We start from the raw sequence: 24,785 nt of genomic DNA, 5'->3' as shown, positions 1-24,785 counted from the left end.
GTACGCATGACCTATAAAATACTGCTGAGAGAAATTAAAGAAAACGGAAATAAGAGAGATGCCTTGTTTGTGGGTTATTAGTTCTCCCCAAGTTAGTCTACAGCTTCAATGCAATGCCAGTAAAAATTCTACCAGATTTTTTTCTGTAGAAATTGACAAGCTTTTTCCCCTAAAACTCATACAAAAATGCAAAGGACCTGTAACAGACAAAATGATGTTAAAAAACACAAAGTTGGAAAGTTAACATTACCTGATTTTAAGAATTCATATAAATCTTCGTAGTCATTAGGACAGACAGATCAGTGGAACAGAAACTTCGAGGAGAAAGTTTAGCTTTTCAGCTAATGGTGCTGGACAACTGGGTACTGTATGAAAAAGAATGAACTCAACAGGTGCTTCACCAGAGATGAAAAGAATGATCACAGAGAAGCATGTGAAAAGATGTTAAACAGAATTTTTTTTAAAAAAATGTTAAACACCATCATTAGGAAAATTCACATTACAACCACATTGAGATACCATTTCACAGCTACTAAAATGGCTAAAATCATAAAGACCATACCAAGTGTCACAGAAGATGTGAAGAAACTGGAACCTTAATACATCATGAGAATGTGAAATAAGCCAACCACTTTGGAAATCAGACTGGCAGTTTCTTAAAAAGTTAAACATACACCTGCCATATGTAAGATCCAGCCATTTTACCCTAGGTATTTACCCAAAAGAAAATACAGCTGTACACAGAGACTAGCAATGAAAACTTGGGAGTTAGGCTTTTTATTTCTCTCAGGAAACTTTTTCTCAGGACAAGAGATGCTCTTAATTTAGAAACACTCAAAGTAAAAATCATGCTCCTGACTAAAAATTTCTTGTATGTTCTTTTAGTTGTTTTTCAGACAAAAACCAACCAAAAAGTGATTGGGAAACAATGAAAACACCACTACAATATATGTTTCTGAAATATAAGTATACATTTTAATTTAAGAATATATTTTAAAATCAGTACATGTATACGCATGACTAACAGACCAAATCCACACCTGTAAGCTTCCAAGAACCATTCACTGTGCTGACAGTAGCAGGGTACAGGCAGAGGAAGAATAAATAACAGTGCTTCAGGGAGCGCAGTAGTGATCCATAGGTAGGGGAAGGAGGAGCCTCGTCGTGGACGCTACGGCAGGAACAACTACCCAGGACTGATGTGCAAAGTTCCAGGTCTCCATGACAGGAACAGGAACAGCCCAACCCACCAGACAGCCTCCCTACTTGGCTACCAAGTGCAGAGGGTAGAGGGACTCAGGCACAGGGGCGCAGGGATGGGGGAACTGGACCCAGAAGTTCGGACAAGCACGTGTGTTCACACACCACCCCCGACCCACAGCATCACCCCACATGACAAAACTACACGACTGAACAAAGGCGCTCCCAGCCTCCCTGTCACCTCTTTGGCAGTGAGTCAGGCCATCCCAACTTCTGACACACAGACATCTTCATCAGGAGGAAGGCTGTCCTGTGTGGTGGGGACAGGCCTTTAGGTGAGAGCAAAGCTATTGAAGCTGTAGCGTTAATTGAACATCCCTAAACAAAAAAGATGTTAATTGCTAATTATAAGTGTACAGACAAAAAACTGCTTCATGTCCCATACCCCAAGGATGGACACAGTCATTTTCCTACTCAAAGGTGAAATATAACAAGCCCTTGATCATGCTTCGGCAAGTACAGTTATGGGACGGGAAAAGAAATTAAGTTCCATATGCTAAAATTTACACTTACTGCTATGAACTAAGTTTTAATGTATTTCTTGAGTCAAAACCAAATGTCTGAAGACGCACTAAGCTTATGACTTTCATCTGTAACTCATTCACTTCTCTAAGTTAGACTCATGGTAATGGAACGTGTCCAGGCTTTCAAGCATCTAAACTGAAGAAATATTAAAGCCACCCTGTATAATTAGGCACAGAAGACTTCAGAGGGGTGACTGATCAGGGCTTCTCAGGACTGGATGTTGGTTGAATTGAGGATGCGGGAAGCAGCATCAGATTTGGAAGCCTTTGAAAGTTCGCGCTGTTGAAAAATAAATAACATCAATGGCAGTACTGCCCCCTCTCATGCATGCCCTGCCCTGGTGAGTAAGCACGAGTGAATGTCAGCACATGGCCCTCTGAGGGCATTTCTCTAAGATGGTGGGCCCTAGCCCAGCACAGGCTGTGTTAGGAATCCAAGGGAAGGGAATGCTTAGTCACAGATTAAGCAGGTGCGTATATGCCCCTTGATTGCTTTCCTCAGGCAGTCCATTTTGTTAAAACCTCACTGGAGAGAAATCCCTTAGACTTCACCAAGTACCCTGAGTTGTCAAGCTAGATAGGCAACAAACTTTGTTCTTTTGAGCCCTTTATGAAACAACGGGCCAGACTGTATATCTACCAATCCCTGGGGCTGAGGGCCTGTTAACCTGCTGGTGATTTCATCTCGTGCTGGAGCACATGGTACTGAAGCAGAAGACAAAGCATGGCTGGCCAGTGAGAAAGGACAGGTGTTAGTAGAGGTTAGTCTACTGGCTTCAGTGCTGCCTGGTGGAGCCCACAGCCACACCAGCCCAAACCAGGAGAGCCTTCCTGACTGAGCCAAAGACAGCTATGTGTAAGCACTAAGTGGATGAAGCGGGGCTGGCTGAGCAAACAGGAAGGAGAAAGCTGGACTTTGTGGCCCGCAGTCAGCAGGCCACAGTGACAAGTACCCACTTCTGTAGGTAGAACCACAACAGTCAAGTACTTGATAGGGACTTCTCTGGTAGATCAGTGGTGAAGACAGCTTGAGGTTCAATCCCTGGTTGGGGAACTAAGATCCTACATGCCACACAGCATAGCCAAAATAATAATAAAACAACTCTTTAAAAAAAAAAAAGTAACTTGACAAAAGTCAAAGAATATAAAGCGAGCTTCAGAGCTCAAAATGAGCTGTAGCCTTGGGCAGCTGTCACATTCTCCATTACCGCAGCAAGACAGTTGATGCCCTAGGCTTTCACTCAATATCCCCCACAATGGTGAAGGACGGCCTCGCCTCTCAAAAGGAACACATCACTAAGGAGAGGGCACTGCAGTTAAGTGTTGGTAAATGTGAAGTAGGTTACTAGGAGCTGAAGAGCATTGTGGGGAAAAAATAACTTTCTTCCAGTGCCTCCTATGTGCTTTAGCAGCTCAGTGTGGTAGAAATAGGCAAAGGCAAAGAAATGAGCATGGGCTAGCCCAGAGCAGACAGAAAGTTGGCAGTGCAGCTCTGAGGGGTTAGTAAGACATATACTCCAGGAAATAATCAGCACACAGGCCAAAAACCTTATAGGCAGCACACAGCTGGGGCTCCCCTCCCCACGTGATAGGGCCTTTCCTTTCTAGCACACTGGAGGCCCTTAATGTCACAACTGGGGAGGGTGGGAATTCTCTGTTGTGAAATAACAGGATAAAAAAACTTTGCCTAACTTTATATGGGGCTGAGAATCCAAGTCTGAACAAGTTAATCAGCAGGTTAGTCTGTTTAGTCAGTCTGCTGGGAACTTAACCCAGATATTTGCAATTTTTAGAATTAGGGATTTAGTATTAGTATTTAGTATTTCTGTATTAGGGATTCCTGCTTCCTTTGTTAAAAAAAAAAATCTTATGATAGTACAGCTGAGATTATTGGTTAGTGCAGCCCTGTACCCACATGGGAATGAAGCCAGCAGATGACAGATCAGCTTGGAAAAGGGACATGGGACATGCAGGGGTTGCCATACAGACCTGAAGCCCAACAGTGGAGCTGTCAGAGAGGGACGGATCCTTCTAAGAACAAAGAATTAAGACAATTACCAAGACTCCACCAAGAGAGCACCAGGGCAGTGATTAGAAAGGTTACCTCCTGCAGCCAGGGAATGGTATTTCTTAAGCAGAAGGATCCAGGTTAAATGTCTGGTTGCTGCTGCCATCTTTCTTCCTGTATACCACCCTTAAACCACCCCCACTTCATGCCATGGTCATGTCAGGAAAGGGATTCTCAGCCTCCAAAGATCCGTCCGAACTAACAGCCTGGGTGCCCCTGGGGAGATACCCCCTCTGCCCCAACTGTGTGCTCCCCAGGGACTGGTAGATACTAGAAAAGGTGAATTACCGCAAACTCAGAATAGGTGCTGGCAACAGAATTAATGCTGAAGTTGCGCCGTGGGGGGGCCGAGTCAGGGTACCCACCGCTGAGGATGCTGCCATTGAGTTCCAGGTTCTCCTTGTTGGCTCCATGCTTGACGGCACGGGGTGTTTTTTTCCCCGAACAGGTGGAAGTGATGACTGGCTGTAGAGAAAAGAAAGATCCTTCAATGTATCACCCTTATAATGACTACACATACACAAATTATCAAAGGCTGACAAACACCGTCTTTATTCATGTGTCTGTAATCCTATTCTTCTGGTTTAACAAATATAAATTCCTAATGATCTGCAGAACCCTTATCTTGAGCATAGTCTGTAGAATACTTGAAAGACCGAACACGTTTTAGCACATACTCCTCACCTCTCTCCTGGGGTGAGAGTTCCTGTCTGCACCTAGTCGTCCAGTGTCACTGGGCTGGAACCCACATGCAGGGACCTCACACAGGAGCAACGAAGACCAGGCTTTCAACGGAGACTTCAGTTTCCCAGCCATCCCAGTGCTTCCCACAACACTAGTCAGGGCTCAGGATGACCATTCTCTCCTCTTCTCTCATTTAGTCTTTGAGAGACTAGTTAGCTTCCATCTGTTAACTCTCAGCATCTCAATGATAATCAGATGCAAGGACCTTAGAAACTGGAACAAGTAGGTGGGGCCTTGTGTGGCTGACCCACACTGACTCCTTTATGTCAGCTCCACCTTAGGCCTGCAGTCCCACCCTCTCCCGGTCCTGCATGACTGACCTTCAATCTACGCACAAGGAATGTGCCCAAGCCAGACAAAGTCCCTATCAAGTCTGACCCTTGCCTTCACCTGATACGAAAACTGAAGAATGCCTTTTGCTGAGGCAGGTGATTGGTGGTCTCGAGACCCTGGGAGAAGGAAAACTGCACAGTGCCTATCAGTACAGACGCGCTGCTCCTAGATGTGTCCTACAGATGTGTCTACATTTTAAGCCTTGGCCTCTGTACCCCTTTCAGTGCTTGAGTGCAGATGCAAATGCCTCTGGGTCACTGTCCGCAGATCCTGCCTGTATGTAAATTACCCATAGTAAACTTCATAATTGCACTTTATGAAGCTACCTGCTTTGTTTTTCGGTCTCAAAGCTCCTTCTCAGTCCAGAGGATAGTATTCAGTATCTCTGCCTCCCAACAGACCCTGGAGTGCATAGGCTGGGCCGGTGTTGCAGATGTGCTTGTACACAGAGCATACTGACCTTGCTGCCAGAAGGTGGAAGTCGAGACACAGGAGAGCGGTAGACTGTCCCCGAAAAGACAGGCCGAATGCTGCTGTTGGCCGTAGCATTGGACATGGTGGTAGTGTTCAGCTAGAACAAGACACAAGATTACTGACGTGAGACAACGTGCTGAGTAACCCATCCTTACACTACAAAGGAGTGAGGACGGGAAGCAGTCTAGAAAAGTGTTCAGTGTTCCATCCAGCAGGTGGAACTGTAAAATGGGACAACCATTTTGTTTCGCAAAGTTAAACAGGCAACTATCCTAAGACCCAGCCATGTCACTCTTGGGTATTTACCCAAGAGAAATAAAAGCATATATCCATACAAAGACTTACACATAAATATTTACAGGAGCTTTATTTGTAGTAGCCAGAAAACTAGAAATAAGCTAAATATCCATCAACACAGGCAACTAGATAAGCAAATCGTGGTATATACATCCAGTGGAATACTGTTCAACAATAAAGAGTAACCTACTGACATAACACAGATGAAAAAAATCAGACACAGAAGTATACACACTGTGTGATTCTATTTCTACAAAATGTTAGAAAATGCAAACTAATCAATAGTAACAGAGCGAACAAAGCTGTAGTTGCCAGGAGCTGGGGGGGATGGGTAAAGAAAGCAAAGAGAATATAAAAGGGCAAAAGGAAACTTTGGGTGTGATGGGTAAAAATTTATAACATGTTCTAAAAATTTCATCACATTATTTTCCTAATAAAAAATTAAGTACCTAATATCAAACAAGAGGGAACTAGTTTAATAAACGACAGAATGTCAAAAAAATAGAATATACCAGCTAATAATGAGCATATTTAAAGAAAGTTTAATTCTCTGAAAAAGCAGAAATCAAAATTATATATGTGATCTCTATTTTATGAAAATACACTATTTTAAAAACCTTTTTATAAAAGCAGGAAAAACACCAAATATTCTCATTGGTGCTTCTGGAGTTATACACTATAGGTGATTTTTTAAAAAACATTTTATATGTTATAAAGTATGAGTTGAGGAGCAAAGAGGAAAATAGCACTCCATTTATTAAAGAAAAGGTTTAAAAAAAAAAAAAGAAGGATGGAAGGAAGGAAAAGATAGACTCCCTGGTTTCCTGCTCTAGAGGTTAAGGAGCATTAGCTATTCTATTTGCCAAGCTTGAAAGTCTTCCTTCACACAGTGCCATGGTCACTTGGAATTACAGAATGAACCTCTGAAGGTTTTCATCATTACAGACTATTGGCAGCTGCTGGCACCCCGAGTTTAATCCGGGACTCAACATCTGACACACATTAGAGCCCAGCAGCTCAGGCAGCTCCGCGTTACCTTGCGCACTTTGCCTGGAGTGCTGGGTGTCGGTCCTCGCCGCTTGGGTGTTCGCGGAGTACTGCCGTAGAGCATCTCTGTCTCTGTCTGCTTCTTGTTCTTTAGTTGCTATGTGAAAGTCAGGGGCAAGAGTGATAAATCCCAGAAGGAAAACAGCTCTGGGATGGGGGCAGAGGAAGGGCCAAAAATACAATGCTAAAAAGAGCTGCCATGAGCTGCGACTTCTTTAGCCAACCTAGAGCCCTGGAAGAGACTGTGGGCCGCTCCCTCATTGCTCTTCCCCAATTCCCAAGTTGGGTTCACTTACTCGTTCCTGCTTGGCTCTCTCTTTCTCCAATTGGTGCATCTCCCACTGTTCTGTTACATACTCCATGAATTTCTGCCCATTCACCACAAATGCCTTTGAATGCTCCCTTTCCCACATTTCAATCCTTGCTTTCAACTCCTCTTCCAACTGAGACCAGAAACAAGGACATGTTAATTACATCAAATCTTTGCTGTGAAACCTAAAAGAAATGATTCTCCCAAAGAACGCCTCTTACCCCCTCAGAGTATCATTAGCCTGACTTCAGGTAGCTGGACCCATATGGGAACAGGCCGGAGTGGCCAGAAATCAGTCTGAGCATGGTTCATTCATAATACACTTGAAGGTGGGAAAAAGTGAGAACCCAGAGCCTGCCCACTAAAGTTCTGGTGCCAGAAGCTGAAGGCAGCACTGGGGGAACCTGCAACATTAAGCAGGCAGTGTTCACAGAGCAGCACTAGCTGGGCTGCAGCCTGGGATCCACCCTTTAGTGGCTTGGAAGAGGTGGGCAAGGTACTTAAGTGCTTAGTCCCTCAGTTTGCTCATCTGTAAAAATGGAAATAATAATACCAACCTCTTAAGGATGTTGTGACGATTAAGTGAATTAATAAATGGAAAGCACTCTAAGACAGTATCTGGCACTTAATTCAATAAATGTTAACTATTATTATTAAAATACAGAACAGTAATGAAGTCCAAAGCACTTTCTCAAAAGGTCACCTTGTGTTATGGGCTCTATTGTGCCCCCTGCCAAATTCATATGCTGATGTCCTAATCCCCAGTACCTCAGAACATGACTTTAACACAGATGTAATTAAGTTAAAATGAGGTCATAAGGGCGAGTCCTAATCCAACATGACTGCAGCTTTGTAAGAAAATTTAAACACACACACATACAATAGGAGGACTGTGTGGAGATTCAGGGAGAAGATAACTGTGTGGAGGCAGGAAGGAAGCCTCGGAAAACCAGCCCTGCTGACACCTTGATCTCAGACTTTTAGCCTCCAGGACTGAGAAGATGAATTTCTGTTGTTTAAGCCACCCAGTCTCTGGTACTCTGTTGTGGCAGTCCTAAAAACATAATAAAACTTGATATTCAGTTATCAAGGAATACTTGATACCAGCAGAGCCAGCATGTACTTACTCTCCTTGCCTAACCTTTGGAAGAGAATATAGTTTGGGGGCAAAATGATTCAAAGCAAGGGATCTACAAAAAGTGAGATATTTTGTAGCCACGCAGCAAACATTCTCAGCAACAGTATTACCTTAGGGAGTGTTTTTTGGAGCTTGGCTCTCTGCTTTTCCTCTTTTAGAAGATTTCCTCCACGATTTGTAAATCGACTTGGATCTGAAGCTTTTCTCTGTGAAAAACACATTTTAATTAGAGTAAATGCCTGACAGACAGTCACTTCTGCTAGAATCCATGCTCTCATAAATGGATGCATACTTGTAAGGAGACTTCCGCATCCCCACCCACTCTGAGCAGTGAGACATGGTGGCTTTCTAAGGCAGGGAGTGGGGTGTGACTACTCCCAGGGAGATGCAAGGTCATACACTGGGGTGCAGGAAAACTACTGTTTCCTTTTCCATCTAAAAAGTAAGACAGGCTTTCATATTTACTGCACAATGTCACTGGCTCCTTCCTTGGTTCAGAGGTCACCAAAGGGAAATGGGGGGTGCAGGGGGACAAGCAGGAGGTCTACACTCAGAGGGCTTGCTGGTGACTCCCCAACTTGCCCACTCCCACTGTATTAAGACAACACAGCTTAAATGCGCTCAGTGAAAGGGTTTACAGATCATGTGATTTTTATTAAATTAACCCTCACAAAATGGACAAAAAAATATAAAACGTTAGGCTTCTTATTCTTTTTAACTTTTCTGTTTTTAGTTACGTTCTACAATATATCAGAATAGTAATGTAAGTTTATAATTTATAAACACAAATTAGGTGAATACACTAAAAAATGGGGCAGATAATCAAAAAAGTTTAGAAACAGTCCTGACAATTTGGGGACCAAACTGGTAAATTCTATTTCCTTTCCAGGCTGTTTGATTAGTAACTTTCTATAAGCATATCTAAAAGGAATGGTAATTAGTTTCTTGTTTTTCCTTAAACATTGGTATGTAAACAAGGGTTGCATATTTGGTTCTTTATTAGCTTTATATATATATATATTTTTAAATTATAGTTGATTTACAATATTATATAAGTTTCAGGTGTACAACACAGTGATTCACAATTTGTAAAGGTCATACTCCATTTATAGTTATAAAATATTGGCTATGCTCTACAGTGTTCCATGCTGTACAATGTATCCCAGTGGCTTAGTTATTTTATAGTTGTACTTCTTGGAGAAGGCAATGGCACCCCACTCCAGTACTCGTGCCTGGAAAATCCCATGGATGGAGGAGCCTAGTGGGCTGCAGTCCATGGGGTCGCTAAGAGGCGGACACGACTGAGCTATTTCACTTTCACTTTTCACTTTCATGCACTGGAGAAGGAAATGGCAACCCACTCCAGTGTTCTTGCCTGGAGAATCCCAGGGACAGGGCAGCCTGGTGGGCTGCCGTCTCTGGGGTCACACAGAGTCGGACACGACTGAAGCGACTTAGCAGCAGCAGCAGTAGTTGTACTTCTTAATCCCCTACCCCTGAATAGTCCCAGTTTCCCCCTCCCCACTGGTAACCATTAGTTTGTTTCTATGTCTGTGAGTCCGTTTTTTTGTTATATGTATTAGTTTATTTTCTAGATTCCACATATGAGTGGTGTCTTAGAGTAGTTGTCTTTTTCTCTGAGTTATTTTACTAAGCGTAATACCCTATAGGTCCATCCAAGTTGTTGCCAGTGGCAAAATATTCTTTTTTATGGTTGAGCTCTTGACTTTCATTCCTCCTCCTCCTTGCTTTCTACCAGAAGAAAGGAGGAATGGAGGCCTAGAACACTTTTAAACAGCTGTGCGATCTAACGCAGTTTTCTCTACTTCTGTTTTTTTTGGGGGGTAAATGGTTTTAATGTTTAACAGCAGGCCAGCTGTGGAGGACAAGACCCCCCAAGGCCCCAGCCCTTCTCCCATGATGGCCTGTGACCTGTGTGTGCCGGCCAGCCCCATGCCTGCCCTGACCCTGCGGCCCACCAGTCCCAGGGAGGGTGGGAGAGGAAAGTGGGGAGCCGGGAGTTCAGCCTGGAGAGTTCAGGGAAGCAAACACAGGGGCAAAAATATGGAACGCTTCATGAATTTGCGTGTCATCCTTGCACAGGGGCCATGCTAATCTTCTCTGTATCGTTCCAATTTTAGTATATGTGCTGCCGAAGCGAGCACAGTTTTCTCTACTTCTGAGTCCTACTTTCCTGCCTATAAACTTGGAGTTAAACTCTGGATTTGCTAAAGGGCTGTTCCAGCTCTAACAGGACTGGTTGGACCTGAGAATAAATCTCATGAATTTCATGCCTGAGGTGCCTCACTTGCCTCAACCCGATCCCAGCTCTGAACTCTAAAATGCTCTAAGGGAACCTATTTATGCTGTCTATCAGAACAAAAGGAATACAGAGTACACAAATGTGCCCCAATAACCAGGCAATTTTCTAAGATAATAGCAAAAGTTTGAACAGTACAGAATGTTAGTTACCTGCCCCTACATCCACTCTTCTCTCCTTCCTTAGAAACAGACCCTGGATTTACCTACGGTAGCAGTTCTCCCAGCCTCGCCAGTAGCTGGTGTGGCATTTAAGTGGAGGTGCTATGAAGAGAGCCTGGGAAAGGCTCTCAGAGGGTTGGGGGCAGTGCCTTTTGCGCTCCCGCCTTCACACACTGTGTGAAACGCTGTGGTGGGAGCTCCAGAACCACCGTGGACCTGAGCTTAGACCCACCCCTTAGTGGTGGAGGAGCTATGAACTGGAGAAGCCTGGGACCCCCCTGACTATGGAATGGCCATACCTGCCTTGCACTGTCTACCTCTAGACTTCCTTTATGCAAGAAACTTCAGCCTTATTGAAGGAATTAATTTGGGGTTTTTCTCTTACATGTTTCTAAGCTTGACAAATACAGATGGGTTAGCAATAAATTACAGATGTAATGATGAAACCTGGTAAACAGCAAAGGAAACAGGCTCTGACTCCACGCAGAGGATGCTTTCGTAACACTACACTGTACTCTAAGGAAAACAGACAAAAACTAGGGCAGTACCTCAAATTCTAAGAAAAGCCTCCAGCTCTCTTCCCACTTCTGGACACCTTCAAAGAGTTCTTTGTGAACCTCATAGTAGTTTCTTAACCGCACGATCTCGGCATCATGGAGCTGGAGCAGATTTTCTGTGTAGTCCTCTGCAAGATACAGGCCCAGTGGTTTTAAGAAATCCCTCCAGTGTTTAGTATCCCAATTCACTAATCCCTCATCCCCTAAAATGGAAGCAGAGTTTTCTCCCTTAGAGTAAAGGCGATACGTGAGTGACTGTACGCTACAGATAATAAAAGCCGGGTTTGTCACCATCAGCCGGAAGGACTGGAGACTGACTAAGGTGTAGAATAATATGACTAAGATTCTCAAAACTTCTGTTATCTTTTGCCTTGTCTTAGGTTTCTTTCATATTCTTTCTTTTCATGCTGCCCAATAGAGGGCTGAGTCACAGAAAATGTCCAGAAATGTGGAATTCAATAAAGACAGCAGCATCTTTATATTCAGTTCAGACCAGAATTCCACTGGGCCCTTGGGGGCATACTCCTGGGCTCAAAAGTGGGCTCTGCCGTTGACCTGCTGTGTGTCTCTGGGTTAAGCTGTGCAACATTTATGTGCCTCAGTGCCCTTCCTCATCCCTTAACGTGAGTATTAAGTGAGATAATCCTGTTAAGAGTCTGACTTTGCACCTGGCAGCAGAGTAAGCACCTGATAAACCTGAGCTTCACACCTACAGGCAGTCCACAGAGTTATGCTGCTTCAGAGATCCCTCATTTCCCAATAGCATTTGCAAATGCTTATTTGAACAGGAATGGCAATTTATGCTGAATGGCTTGGAATTTATGCCTCTGTTCCAGAGGAAATACTTCCCAGTGAATGTCTGCACTTGTAAAACACAAGTGAGCAGCCACATGAAGAGTGACACTTCTATACGAACCAGAGTAGTAAGCAGCGAAAGCCTGTCTCTGCTCCTGGCTGTAAAAACACTTGTCCCAGTACTGAGCCACCTCCACTCGGATTGCCTCAATCACTTTCTTCATGTTTTGCATTTTCAGTTCTTCCAACCGATCCACTTCTAATTGCAGCTAAAACAAAAACACCTGTTAAAAGTGCTTGTCATATTTGTATATTTATGTAAATTTGCAAAATATTTTCCCCCTTTTTAATAAAGTGAAATGAAAGTTGCTCAGTTGCGTCCATCTCTTTGCGACCCCATGGACTACAGTCCATGGAATTATCCAGGCCAGAATACTGGAGTGGGTAGCCTTTCCCTTTTCCAGGGGATCTTCCCAACCCAGGGATAGAACCCAGGTCTCCCACATTGTAGGCAGATTCTTTACCAGCTGAGCCACAAGGAAAGCCCTTTTTAATAAAATTACAACACAAAACCACAGTGGCAAGTCAACACTCTATAACAATGATATCCTAGGAGCCAGAAATCTAAGAAACATACACAAAAAATAACAGATGATCAGGCTACTGCCACCCTTTTCAGATGCTTGTCTTAAAAACAGGCTCACTCAAGATTTCCTTGATGGTCTAGTGGCTAAGACTCTGCACTCCCAATGCAGGAGGCCCAGGTTCAATCCCTGGTCAGGGAACTAGATCCTGCATGCAACTAAGACCTGATGCAGCCAAATAAATAAATGTTAAAAAAAGAAAGAAAAAAACAGGTTCATGCAAGGCAGAAGCTGGTAAAGACATCAGTGAGTGCTCATGCTCAGTCGTTCAGTGGTCTGCGACTCTTTGCGACTCCATGGACTACGTAGCCCGCCAGGCTCCTGTGTCCGTGGGATTTCCCAGGCAAGAATACCAGACTGGGTTGCCACTTCCTATTCCAGGGGATCTTCCTGACCCAGGGATTGAACCCACATCTCCTGCACTGGCAGGTGGATTCTTTACCACTGAGCCACTAGGGAAGTCCCAGAGATATCACACTTGACACCAAAAAGCTGACCCAGTGCCCTTAGGGTTCCTTACCGCTTTCCGGACCTTGGCCTTCGACCCAGTCATAACCGTGGCCACAGCTTCTCTTTCTTCTGCAGGTATTTGCAACCTATCCCAGAGCTCTCGTATCTGAGCACGCAGCCCCTCACACACTGCTTCATTTTGTGATATTCGCACTTCCAGCTGTAGCAAGGAAAGCCAGTGGTTACAGCAATGACAGCAGCAGAGAGAAAGCCCTCTGGCTTCCCACAAAGATACATCTTTACCCCCAGGGAGAAGAAGTCCTTCCACAAGACTGTGAAGAGCTTTTTCATGACTTCTGAAAACAAACTATAAGGCTGTCATTATGGTAGTAGGGTCTCAGATCTCCAAAATTAGGATTTAAATTTCATGCTTAGTTAAATTTTAACTAATTCAAATATCTTAGTTTTTCACCCAAATCCTGAATTTCATATTCTTAGAACTACATATAAATTAAGGTTTTTGTTTAAAAAAAAATATTCAAGGTTGTATTTCATACAATACTCTCTTTATCTTAAAGGAAAAAACCGCAAGTTTTTTTTTCCCAAATTGCTGGATACTGTGGAGATCCCAGGCCATAATCTGAGCAACATTACCTGCCGGAGCAACTTCTGTAATGTTGCAATATTTTCCAGAGATAAACAGAAGGCTTCTTCATCTTCACACACCACGTCTCTTTCAAAGCTTGTGTCTGGCGTGTGCTCTAATTCCTCCATACACAGTATGATCTGTCTCTTTATGTTAACAAACTCCTCACGCCTAGATGCCTATGAAAGAAGATGATTATAAGATACCTGGAGGAAAGTCAAATGACTTTTAGGACATATGAATGTTGACATAAAGCTATGACAAACCTAGACAGAATATTAAAAAACAAAGATATCACTTTGTTGACAAAGGTCCATATAATCAAAGCTATGGTCTTTCCAGTAGTCATGTACGGGTATGAGAGTTGGACTATAAAGAAGGATGAGCACCGAAGAATTGATGCTTTTACACTGTGGTGCTGGAGAAGACTCTTGGGACTGCAAGATCAAACTACTCAATCCTAAAGGAAATCAGTCCTGAATATTCATTGGAAGGACTGATGCTGAAACTGAAGCTCCTAATATTTTGGCCACTTGATGCAAAGAGCCGATTCATTGGAAAAGACCCTGATTCTGGGAAAAATTGAAGGCAGGAGGAGAAGGGGGCGACAGAAGGAGAAGGTTACACAGCATCACTGATTCAATGAACATGAATTTGAACAAACTGCAGGAGATACTGCAGGACAGGGAAGCCTGGCGTGCTGCAGTCCATGGGGTCACAAAGAGTTACACGCTACTTGGCAAACTGAACAGAAACACCAATGCTAGCATACCTTTGTTTCCCTCAAAGTTGCCACGTGTTGTCTAAACTGGTTCAGCTCTTCTAAGCTGGGAACTGAGGTGCTGTCGATTTCATAATGGGGCATGCAAAGAATTTCACACAGTTCTTGATCTTGTTCTTGAAGAATTTTCAGTTCTTGTTTTCTTTCCTTTTTCTGTTTTCTCCTCAGTTCCACCTGAGTGCGCAAATCCTTTTCTAGTTGCAAGATGGTTGTCTCTCCTTCTTCCTGTAGGAGACAATGTACCACTGTTAAGGTGCCAAGTGGATTTCTTCAGAGGAGGAGAAAGACGATGAAAAAAAAAAAAAGATTAGGATGACAGACTTTTAGTTAAACTTACAAATAAGTTAACAAATAAGTTAACTTATTTGTTAACCTAACGGAATATGGCACAGAGAGGGCCCCCTAACAAGGTTCCCCAATAAGGAAAGGTGCCAGGGCAATTTTACCAGAGGTAAAAATGGTTGAAAACCTTGCTTTGAGTTAGCTATGGTTATTTAGCTCCTAACTAAATGTTTATCCCAATAATCCTAAGAACATCACTTAACCATCCCAATAATCGAAGGTTATCACTTAACCAATAAAAATCCATTTTGTACTCCTTGCTCTACTCCTGATAAGCAGAAGAAAAAAGTGGCAGTTATATGTCCTATAAATTTTATTCAACATTAAACTAGGAACTGTCATATAATGTAAGGGAGATGTACTACTGAATACCTAACTTCTCATCCAATTTCATATCAAAAGTTTAAAAAAAAAAAAGACTAAAGAAGGAATCTCAAAAAACAACAAAATCTGTAAAGCAATTATCCTTCAATTAAAAAATTAAAAAAAAAGGAATCTCTGTTCAAAATCAATGATATTTATGCCATTTGTGTTGATGTCCGAGTCTGCCTGATTGCTCACGGCTACAAGATATTAATTATCCTTAACTCTTACAGATGAGCATCCCTGGGTTTGACCTCACTCTCCTGATATTCTTACTATGGAAACATTTCTTCTCACGTGGCCACTCTGGCTGGTCAGTGGTGTGCAGCTTTCAAGTACGAAAAAAATCCACAAAGGCAGGTTTTGGGGGTAACTTTCCCTTATATCACTCATCACTTTTGTTTCTTAAGTAGCTCTTCACCTTCATGCATTGGAGAAGGAAATGGCAACCCACTCCAGTGTTCTTGCCTGGAGAATCCCAGGGACGGGGGAGCGTGGTGGGCTACCGTCTATGGGGTCGCACAGAGTCAGACACAACTGAAGCGACTTAGCAGCAGCAGCAGCTCTTTTCATTTTCTTTCAAAGAAAGAATGGAATGATGTCATCTATTCCTCTTTTAACTAAGCTCAGAGTTAAAAAAAATTTTTATGTCCTACAAATTGATAGGAATAGGAAATTTGTTTTTGACTAAAACATTGCAACACTTAGGTGTTTCACCTCTCAACAGGGCAACTTATTTATATAAGTGAAAAAATGGCTTTGCTGGAACCAAGTAACTAGGCAACATGTTCCACCCATTTCTCATGTCCAGTATCAGCCCTACAAGGAAACTTTCCACCTGGAGCTCCAAATCAAAGTTCTTCCCTAAGTCTCAGACCCAAACAGGATCCCCTGACACCCTGCCACATACATGAAAAGGCTCGACATTTAACTCGCTGCACAGAGTGTTCAGCTCTTTTTGACAGACGGCTATGCTTTTGATAAGTCTTTCCTTCAGGCTTTCCTCTTCAGCAATCATCATATCCAGGAGGTCCTATGAGAGAGAAAACAGTCCTATAAAAGTTTTGGGTTTTCCCCCATTAGCGTCAAACAACAAATAACACCAAAAACCTCACAATTTCAAATTTTTAAGAAAGGACTTAAAAAAAAAAACAGGACTTCCCTGGTGGTCCAGTGGTTAAGACTCCATACTACCAGTGCAGAGGACCCAGGTTCAATCCTTGGTCCAGGAACTAGGATCCCCATGGCTTGGCCAAAACAAACATGCAAACAAAACCACGAGGAGCCTGTGACACCCTAGCGTCGCTTCTATATGCTATTTTAGATGAGACACCAACATCCTTATCCCTGTCCCACTGCAGAGAGGCCAGTGCTACTAAACTCACCTTGATGTGCTTCTTTACAACCTCAGTTCTTTGTAACCGCTGGTCCTCTGGAATGCCAATCAATTCCCATATTTCCCGAAGGTGATTCAGGGCTTTCTGGAGACATACTATGGACTCCTCTGCCAGCACCTCACTAAAAAGCAAAAGAGAAGCCAGCTACATGAGCCACTGCCTCCAGTCTAAAAACTGTATTTACAGAAACTAAAACTAGTTTCTCAAGTGGGCTCAGGCTAAAAAAATTGGAAACAAGCATTCAACTTAATTTATCTTTAACTACTCCCCTATCCTCCTCCCAACAAACACCACAACCCTGGCAAAGCAAAATCCAGTATCATGTTACATTGTAGAAATTCAGTCTTACACTGTGTAAATTCAATCTTTTGAATAATACTCAGAATCTGGACTTCAATCGATGATTCTATCTATGGCAGTATAGTACGGAAAAACAGACAAAAATGCCAGCTCCTCTAAAACAGCTGGAAGTTTATTGCAAATTTGTTATTCATCTTTTTCCCTTCCAGTTTTATTAAGCTATAATTAATATACAGCACTGCATAAGTTTAAGGTATACAGCACAATGACTTGATTTACATACATCATGAAGTGTTATCACAATAAGTTTAGTAAACATCTATCATTTCATATAGGTGAAATATTAAAGAAATTTAAAAATTATTTTTCTTATGACTAGAACTCAGTATTACTCTTTAACAACTTTCATAAATAACATAGAGTGGTGCCAATTATATTGATCATGTTGTACATTACATCCCTATTACTTATCTTAAAACTGATTTATCTGGACTTCTGTGGTGGTCCATTGGTTAAAAATCTGATTGCCAATTCAGGGGAGATGGGTTTGGTCCCTGCTCTGGAAGGATTCCACATGCCATGGGGCAACTGAGTCTGTGCACCACAACCACTGAGCCCACGCACCCAGAGCCCACACTTGCAACAGAGGAGCCACTGCAGTGAGAAGTCTGTGCACTGCAATTAGAGAGTAGCCCTCGCTCACAGCAACTAGAGAAAGCCCACGTAGCAACAAAGACCCAATATACCCAAAAATACATTAATGAAATACAAATTTTTTAAAATCCTGACTTATCTTATAACCTTCTGACTGCCCTCATCCAATTCTTCCTTCCCCCTACCCCCAGACTGGTAAGCTAAAACTAATCTCTTTTTCTCTGAATTTGCTTGTTTCTGAAATGTAATTGACCTATCAGTTCAGTTCAGTTGCTCAGTCGTGTCCGACTCTTTGCGACCCCATGAATCGCAGCACGCCAGGCCTCCCTGTCCATCACCAACTCCCGGAGTTCACTCAGACTCATGTCCATCAAGTCAGTGATGCCATCCAGCCATCTCATCCTTTGTCATCCCCTTCTCCTCCTGCCCCCAATCCCTCCCAGCATCAGAGTCTTTTCCAATGAGTCAACTCTTCGCATGAGGTGGCCAAAGTACTGGAGTTTCAGCTTTAGCATCATTCCTGCCAAAGAAATCCCAGGGCTGATCTCCTTCAGAATGGACTGGTTGGATCTCCTTGCAGTCCAAGGGACTCTCAAGAGTCTTCTCCAACACCACAGTTCAAAAGCATCAATTCTTCAGCGCTCAGCTTTCTTCACAGTCCAACTCTCACATCCATACATGACCCCTGGAAAAACCATAGCCTTGACTAGACGGACCTTTGTTGGCAAAGTAATGTCTCTGCTTTTGAATATGCTATCTAGGTTGGTCATAACTTTCCTTCCAAGGAGTAAGCGTCTTTTAATTTCATGGCTGCAGTCACCATCTGCAGTGATTTTGGAGCCCCAAAAAATCAAGTCTGACACTGTTCCCACTGTATCCCCATCTATTTGCCATGAAGTGGTAGGACCGGATGCCATGATCTTTGTTTTCTGAATGTTGAGCTTTAAGCCAACTTTTTCACTCTCTACTTTCACTTTCATCAAGAGGCTTTTGAGTTCCTCTTCACTTTCTGCCATAAGGGTGGTGTCATCTGCATAGGTGATTGATATTTCTCCTGGCAATCTTGATTCCAGCTTGTGTTTCTTCCAGTCCAGCGTTTCTCATGATGTACTCTGCATATAAGTTAAACAAGCAGGGTGACAATATACAGCCTTGACGTACTCCTTTTCCTACTTGGAACCAGTCTGTTGTTCCATGTCCAGTTCTAACTGTTGCTTCCTGACCTGCATACAGATTTCTCAAGAGGCAGGTCAGGTGGTCTGGTATTCCCATCTCTTTCAGAATTTTCCACAGTTTATTGTGATCCACACAGTCAAAGGCTTTGGCATAGTCAATAAAGCAGAAATAGATGTTTTTCTGGAACTCTCTGGCTTTTCCCATGATCCAGTGGATGTTGGCAATTTGATCTCTGGTTCCTCTGCCTTTTCTAAAACCAGCTTGAACATCAGGAAGTTCATGGTTCACATATTGCTGAAGCCTGGCTTGGAGAATTTTGAGCACTACTTGACTAGCATGTGAGATGAGTGCAATTGTGTGGTAGTTTGAGCATTTTGGCATTGCCTTTCTTTGGGATTGGAATGAAAACTGACCTTTTCCAGTCCTGTGGCCACTGCTGAGTTTTCCAATTTGCTGGCATACTGAGTGCAGCACTTTCACAGCATCATCTTTCAGGATTTGAAATAGCTCTACTGGAATTCCATCACCTCCACTAGCTTTGTTCATAGTGATGCTTCCTAAAGCCCACCTGACTTCACATTCCAGGATGTCTGACTCTGGCTCTAGCACTATGTTAGCTGCTGCTAGAGCACACAGTGAATATTAGTGAACACATTTCTATACATTTCAAACTGATCACCAGCATAAGTCTAGCTACAATAGGTCACCATACAAGATATTACCTAGTTCTTGACTACATTCTGCACACTATCCATTTCATACCTGTAACTCATTTATTTTGTAACTGGAAGTTTGTATTTTTCTTTTTTTTAATTTGGCTGCACTGGGTCTGTGTTGCTGTGGGATCTTCATTGCTGCCTGCAGGATCTTTTCATTGTGGCATATGGGATCTCAGTTCCCTGACCAGGAATCAAACCCACATCCCCTGAATTGCAAGGCAGATTCTTAACCAATGGATGGCCAGGGAAGTCCCTGATAGTTCTATATTTAATTTTTTGAGGATCACCAACTGTTTTCCATAGTGGCTACTCCAATTTACATCCTCACCAACAGTGCACAAGGGTTCCCTTTTCCCAGTATCCTTGCCAATTCATGTTATCTGTTATCTTTAATAAAAGTGATTCTGACAGTTGTGAGGTGAATATCTCATTGTGTTTCTGATCTGCATTTCCCTTTCGATTAGTGATGTTAAGCATCTTTTCATGTGCCTGTTGACCATCTGTATGTCTTCCTTGGAAAAATGTCTATTCAGATCCTCTACCCATTTTTAGTTAAGGGTGTTTGTTTTCTTAATGTTGAGTTGTGTACATTCTTTGTATATTTTGGATATTAACCCCTAATCAGTGTTGATGAGTATATAGAAAAGCCAGAAGTTTTATACACTACTGGTTGGAGTGAATTAGTACACCACCTTGAGACTGTTGGCAGTATCTGCTACAGGTAAACTCTGGATGTGTTTTGCTACCAGTCAGCCAGGAGGCCTGGAACAAGTCACTGAAGCTCTTCTGTGCAAGAAATGAGGCTAGAGGCCCTCACTGGCCCCCTCTCTGTTACAGTATATTCAGGGGTTCTGAATCACCAGCCTAGATCTCCATGAACATCAGTTTCTCCATAGTTTTAATATACTTATTTCCAAGACATTTTTCTAGCCAAGAAATCCCAATGTGAAGGTTTCCTGTTCTAGTTGCAGAAAAGCTTTTGCACAGATACTAGTTGCCTATACCATATGGCAATCAATACACACATAATGAAGAGTTTTTAAAAGAATTTACTGGGACTTCCTTGGTGGTCCAGTGGTTAAGAATCTGCCTGCCAACGCAGGGGACATGGGTTCGATTCCTGCTCTGGGAAGATTCCACATGCCTGGGGCAACTAAGCCCGTGCGCCACCACCACTGAGCCCATGCTCTAGAGCCTGTGCTGTGCAACAAGAGAAGACACTGCAATGAGAAGTCCAGGCACCGTGTACACCGCAACTAGAGAAACAGCCACAAAGACCCAGCACAGCCAAAAATTAATTAATTAAAAAAAAAAAAAAAGAAAAGAAAACCTACAGAATGGGAGAAAATATTTGCAAATGATGTGACGGACAAGGGCTTAATCTCCAAAATCCACAAACAGCTCATACAACAATAAAAAAATGAGGAACAACCCAATCAAAAAATGCACAGAAGACCTTAATAGACATTTACCCAAAGAAGACATACAGATGGCCAGTAGGCACATGAAAAGATTCTCAGCAACACTAATTAGTAGAGAAATGCAAATCAAAACCTGGTCAGAACAGCCATCATTAAAAGTCTACAAATAACAAATGCTGGAGAAGGTGTGAAGAGAACCCTCCTACCCCACTGGAGGGAATGTAAGTTGGTGCTGCCTCTATGGGAAACAGTTTGGAGGTTCCTCAAAAAAAAAAAAAAAAAAAAAAAATGGAGTTGCCATATGATCCAGCAATTCTACTCCTGGGCACATACCCAGACTAAACTATAATTTGAAGATACATGCATCTAGTGTTCACAGCACTGCTATTTACAATAATGGGAAACAACCTAAATGTCCATCAACAGACGAATGGATAAAGAAGGTCTGGTGTGTATATATATTATATACATACATATATATGTGTGTGTATATATATATACACATTGTATATATATACAATGGAATATTACTCAGCCATAAAAAAGAAAATAATGCCATTTGCAGCAACACAAATGGACCTAGAGAGATTATCATAAGTGAAGTAAATCAGAAAGACAAATACCACATGCTATCAAGAATCTTGGAGAAGGCAGTAGCACCCCACTCCAGTCTGGAAAATCCCATGGATGGAGGAGCCTGGTAGGCTGCAGGCCATGGGGTCGCTAAGAGTCGGAAACGACTGAGCGACTTCACTTTCACTTTCAGGCATTGGAGAAGGAAATGGCACCCCACTCCAGTGTTCTTGCCTGGAGAATCCCAGGGACGGGGGAGCCTGGTGGGCTGCCGTCTATAGGGTCGCACAGAGTCGGACACGACTGAAGCGACTTAGCAGCAGCATCAAGAATCTAAAATATGACACACGACAGACTCAAAGATATAGAGAACATATTTGCAGTTGCCAAGGGAGAAGAAAGGATTGGGAGTTTGGGATTAGCAGATTCAAATTATATAGCACACAGAACTATATTCAATACCCTGGGAATAAACCTAATGGAAAAGAATATATGTATAACTGAATCACTTTGCTATACAGCAGAAATTAACACAACATTGTAAATCAATTGTATTTCAATAAAACTTTAAAAGTAAATTAAAAGCATAAAAAATGTAAAAAAAATTATCATGGTACAATTAGGTACTGCCTTGCTAATTGGTTTCAGGTAATTCCTGAAAAGGTGCAAATTTGAGATTTTTTTCTTATACTACATCATTTGAAAAACTGAGAGGGCTTACAAGAATATCATTCAAGAATACAGAGGTTGAAAGGGGCCAATTTTTCCACTCTGGAGACTCTTAAGTCACTAGCCCAGAAGATATCCTAAATGGCCCTTTAAATGATTTCCTACCTTCTGGCAGCATTCCAGTGATCTACCTCCTATTTTTTTTTTCCTAAATAGCCCTCTAGAAAAGTTTGTTAAGCTCCTCTGTACAACCTGCTTCAGAAATCAAGCCAATAGTTAATTCAGTGACCATTCTGATAACCATATTTTTCAGGCATATTTCTCATAGTCTTCTTTACATATGAATACTTGAAACCAGATTACCTGAAATTCTGGTTTTGTTAGCATAGTAATTCCAGTTGTTAGATCTGTCAGGCTGGAACCAAAGTTAATTGATAACTTTTCCTTCCCCATCATTCACTTTCTTGAAAGCAGTAGATGCCTGAACAATCCAAAAACTGCTAATGGACTTGGGAGTAAGAGTCTTCTGTAAAATGTCATTTAAAATTTTACCGGTCTTCAGAATGTGTCACTAGCTGAAACACACAGCAGCTTAACTGTGCTCTCTTTTAAATAAGAAGTTATTTGTCATCCAAACCTGACACCCAACATTTGTTTTCCAGTGGTACCAGTGATTTGTACTCCATTCCCATTCTCCCAAGGACAAGCATTTGAAAAAGAACTTTCAGAATCAGTAACCATGGAAGGAAGAACCTTACAAAGCCATACATTAACCAGTTTGACCAATAACTACGAATTATTTAATAATGAATTATCACAATGGTTCATTCACTACTTTCAGAAAATAAGGTTAACATCTGTATCACTTTTAACTTAAAAATCCTAGCCCTGGCATTGTTTTCATTTTAGTGATGAGCAAACTGACATTCAACATCATTGCCCAAAGTTACAAGGCCGGTAAGAGGCGGAGTGATGAGTCTGGTCGCAATTTCAATTCGGACACCCCTTCCCGCCCACCCTCCTTTTCCCGCAATGCCTGAAAAGTTGCTAAAACGACTGGACGAGTATTCCTTAATTGGGAGTTATCTGAACTTGGAAGAAAACCAAGCTATGTTTCCAATTCGAGTAAAGTATTAACACTGCAACCCTGAGACACTGAAATGCAACGCTAAATTTAAAACTTGACAGTTTTACTGAAACCCTAACCACAAAAAACTCAGGACATACATAAAACAAGCCGTCGGTTCCAATAAGCAGCACCTGAGACGCTAGGCGGGCGGAGAGGGTGGGGCTCTCGGACTCCAGCTCCGACGCCGCGGGCCCGACCGCCCTCCCCACCCCGCCGCTGATCCCGGGCACCTGAGCTCGGCCCGCTCGGGGCGGCTGGACCTGCGGGGGCCGGAGGCCGCTGGGGAAAGGGTGCGTCAGGTCTGGCCTCCCCGCCGCCAGCGGCCCGCGGCCCTCGCGCTGGCTCACAGCTTCCCAGCGGAGCCCGGCCGCTCCCGGCCTCACTCGGGCGCGGCTGATAGGACGCCCCGACCCCGGGTGGAGGGCGGCCCCTCGGACCCCGCACCGCCCCGCACCCAGAAGGGGAGTCGCTCCCTCCCGCGCCCCCTCCACGCCCCCCACATGCACCTTCTCCTCATGACGGACGCTCCAAGCGGGCGGGCGTCGAGGCCCCCCGACCTTCTCCACGCGGGCCGATCGCAGCAACCCCCGGCAAGCACCAGCGGCGTCCCTCCTAATCGCAGCTGCGCGAGCCGTTAGCCCTCGACAGAATTTCAAACCGAACCGGAGGCGGTAAAAGCCCCACGATTGGTGCCCCGTCCCGTCGCTCCTCGAGAAGCCCCGCCCTCGCCCCGCCCACCGGCGCGCCGCGGTTTGGGGCGGGGGCGCCTGCGGACTGGGCGCGGTTTTCAAAGTGCGCGTCTCCGCCTAGAGACCGCCGAGTCTCCTGGTCTCCTTGGCTTGGTGCGTTTAAAACGCCTTGCCGCCCTCGGCCGGCGAGGTGACGAGAGCAGGAGTCACGGAAAAGCCTGGCGCCTTAATAATGTTTCCCTTGCTCTTTCAGGCAGCAGTCCTGAAGATCGAGCTTTGGTGGCCGTTTCCCCAGATGGAGGAAAGCAGGACCTAAAGGGGAGAGGGAGGGACCTTGGACCTTGCTCTCCGGACTGTGCTTTTCTAGTGATCTCATTTAATCTTCTCAACCATCCTGCTTTTGTTGTTGTTCATTGGAGAAAGAAATGGCAACCCACTCCAGTGTTCTTACCTGGAGAATCCCAGGGACGGGGGAGCCTGGTGGGCTGCCGTCTATGGGGTCGCAAAGAGTCGGACATGACTGAAGCGACTTAGCAGCAGCAGCAGTCGCTAAGTAGTGTACGACTCTGCGACCCCAATGGACTGTGGCCTGCCAGGCTTCTCTGTACATGGGATCCAACCTGCCTCTCCAGCATTGGCAGGCGGATCCGTTACCACTGAACCACCTGGGAAGCCCAACCATCCTGCTAGGTAAACACCACCGTTCTACAGAAGGAAGTATCTCTAAAAGGTTTGTGATTTCCCAGGTAACGATTGGTATATAAATGAGATTACCTGGATCGTGGTTTTCTTTAAAACTACATG

At 43.5% G+C, this 24,785-nt stretch overlaps 1 protein-coding gene and 2 non-coding genes across 18 annotated transcripts; 1 reads left to right on the top strand and 2 right to left on the bottom strand.

Annotated features, from left to right (window-relative positions):
• Positions 1-950: 950 nt before the first annotated feature.
• Positions 951-23,955, bottom strand: PRC1 (protein regulator of cytokinesis 1). Of its 16 annotated transcripts, none has more exons than XM_055556825.1 (15): positions 23,799-23,955; positions 16,640-16,772; positions 16,165-16,287; positions 14,541-14,774; positions 13,777-13,947; positions 13,193-13,342; positions 12,150-12,297; positions 11,225-11,361; positions 8,306-8,401; positions 7,044-7,190; positions 6,737-6,844; positions 5,390-5,500; positions 4,141-4,317; positions 3,774-3,815; positions 951-1,578 (listed from the first exon to the last, which is right to left on the bottom strand). In XM_055556825.1, the coding sequence occupies exons 1-15, from the start codon at positions 23,807-23,809 to the stop codon at positions 1,438-1,440; spliced, it is 1,929 nt and encodes a 642-aa protein (XP_055412800.1). In that variant the 5' UTR covers positions 23,810-23,955; the 3' UTR covers positions 951-1,437. The 16 variants fall into 16 exon arrangements, with proteins under 16 accessions (XP_055412800.1, XP_055412806.1, XP_055412801.1 ...); XM_055556831.1 differs by having other exon boundaries at positions 951-1,510; XM_055556826.1 differs by having other exon boundaries at positions 3,774-3,812.
• LOC129634656 (U6 spliceosomal RNA) lies at positions 10,254-10,360 on the bottom strand. The gene has a single exon (XR_008705827.1). It is a non-coding gene; the product is annotated as a U6 spliceosomal RNA (small nuclear RNA).
• TRNAG-CCC (transfer RNA glycine (anticodon CCC)) lies at positions 12,741-12,813 on the top strand. The gene has a single exon. It is a non-coding gene; the product is annotated as a tRNA-Gly (tRNA).
• Positions 23,956-24,785: the final 830 nt, after the last annotated feature.

This window comes from Bubalus kerabau, chromosome 19, assembly GCF_029407905.1.
Source record: "Bubalus kerabau isolate K-KA32 ecotype Philippines breed swamp buffalo chromosome 19, PCC_UOA_SB_1v2, whole genome shotgun sequence".
Lineage (NCBI taxonomy): Eukaryota > Metazoa > Chordata > Mammalia > Artiodactyla > Bovidae > Bubalus > Bubalus kerabau.
The sequence above is the reverse complement of the archived record's forward strand: the minus strand, read 5'-3'. Positions and strand labels throughout refer to the sequence as shown.

What these genes read in the sequence shown, in the direction of transcription:
- PRC1 (XM_055556825.1), bottom strand. An exon ending in TACAGAAGTTGCTCCGGCAG is followed by an intron (nt 13,343 to 13,776) that starts GTAATGTTGCTC and finishes TCCTTGCTACAG; the next exon opens with CTGGAAGTGCGAATATCACA. An exon ending in GCTCCACTGTTGGGCTTCAG is followed by an intron (nt 1,579 to 3,773) that starts GTCTGTATGGCA and finishes TTTTTTGTTTAG; the next exon opens with GGATGTTCAATTAACGCTAC.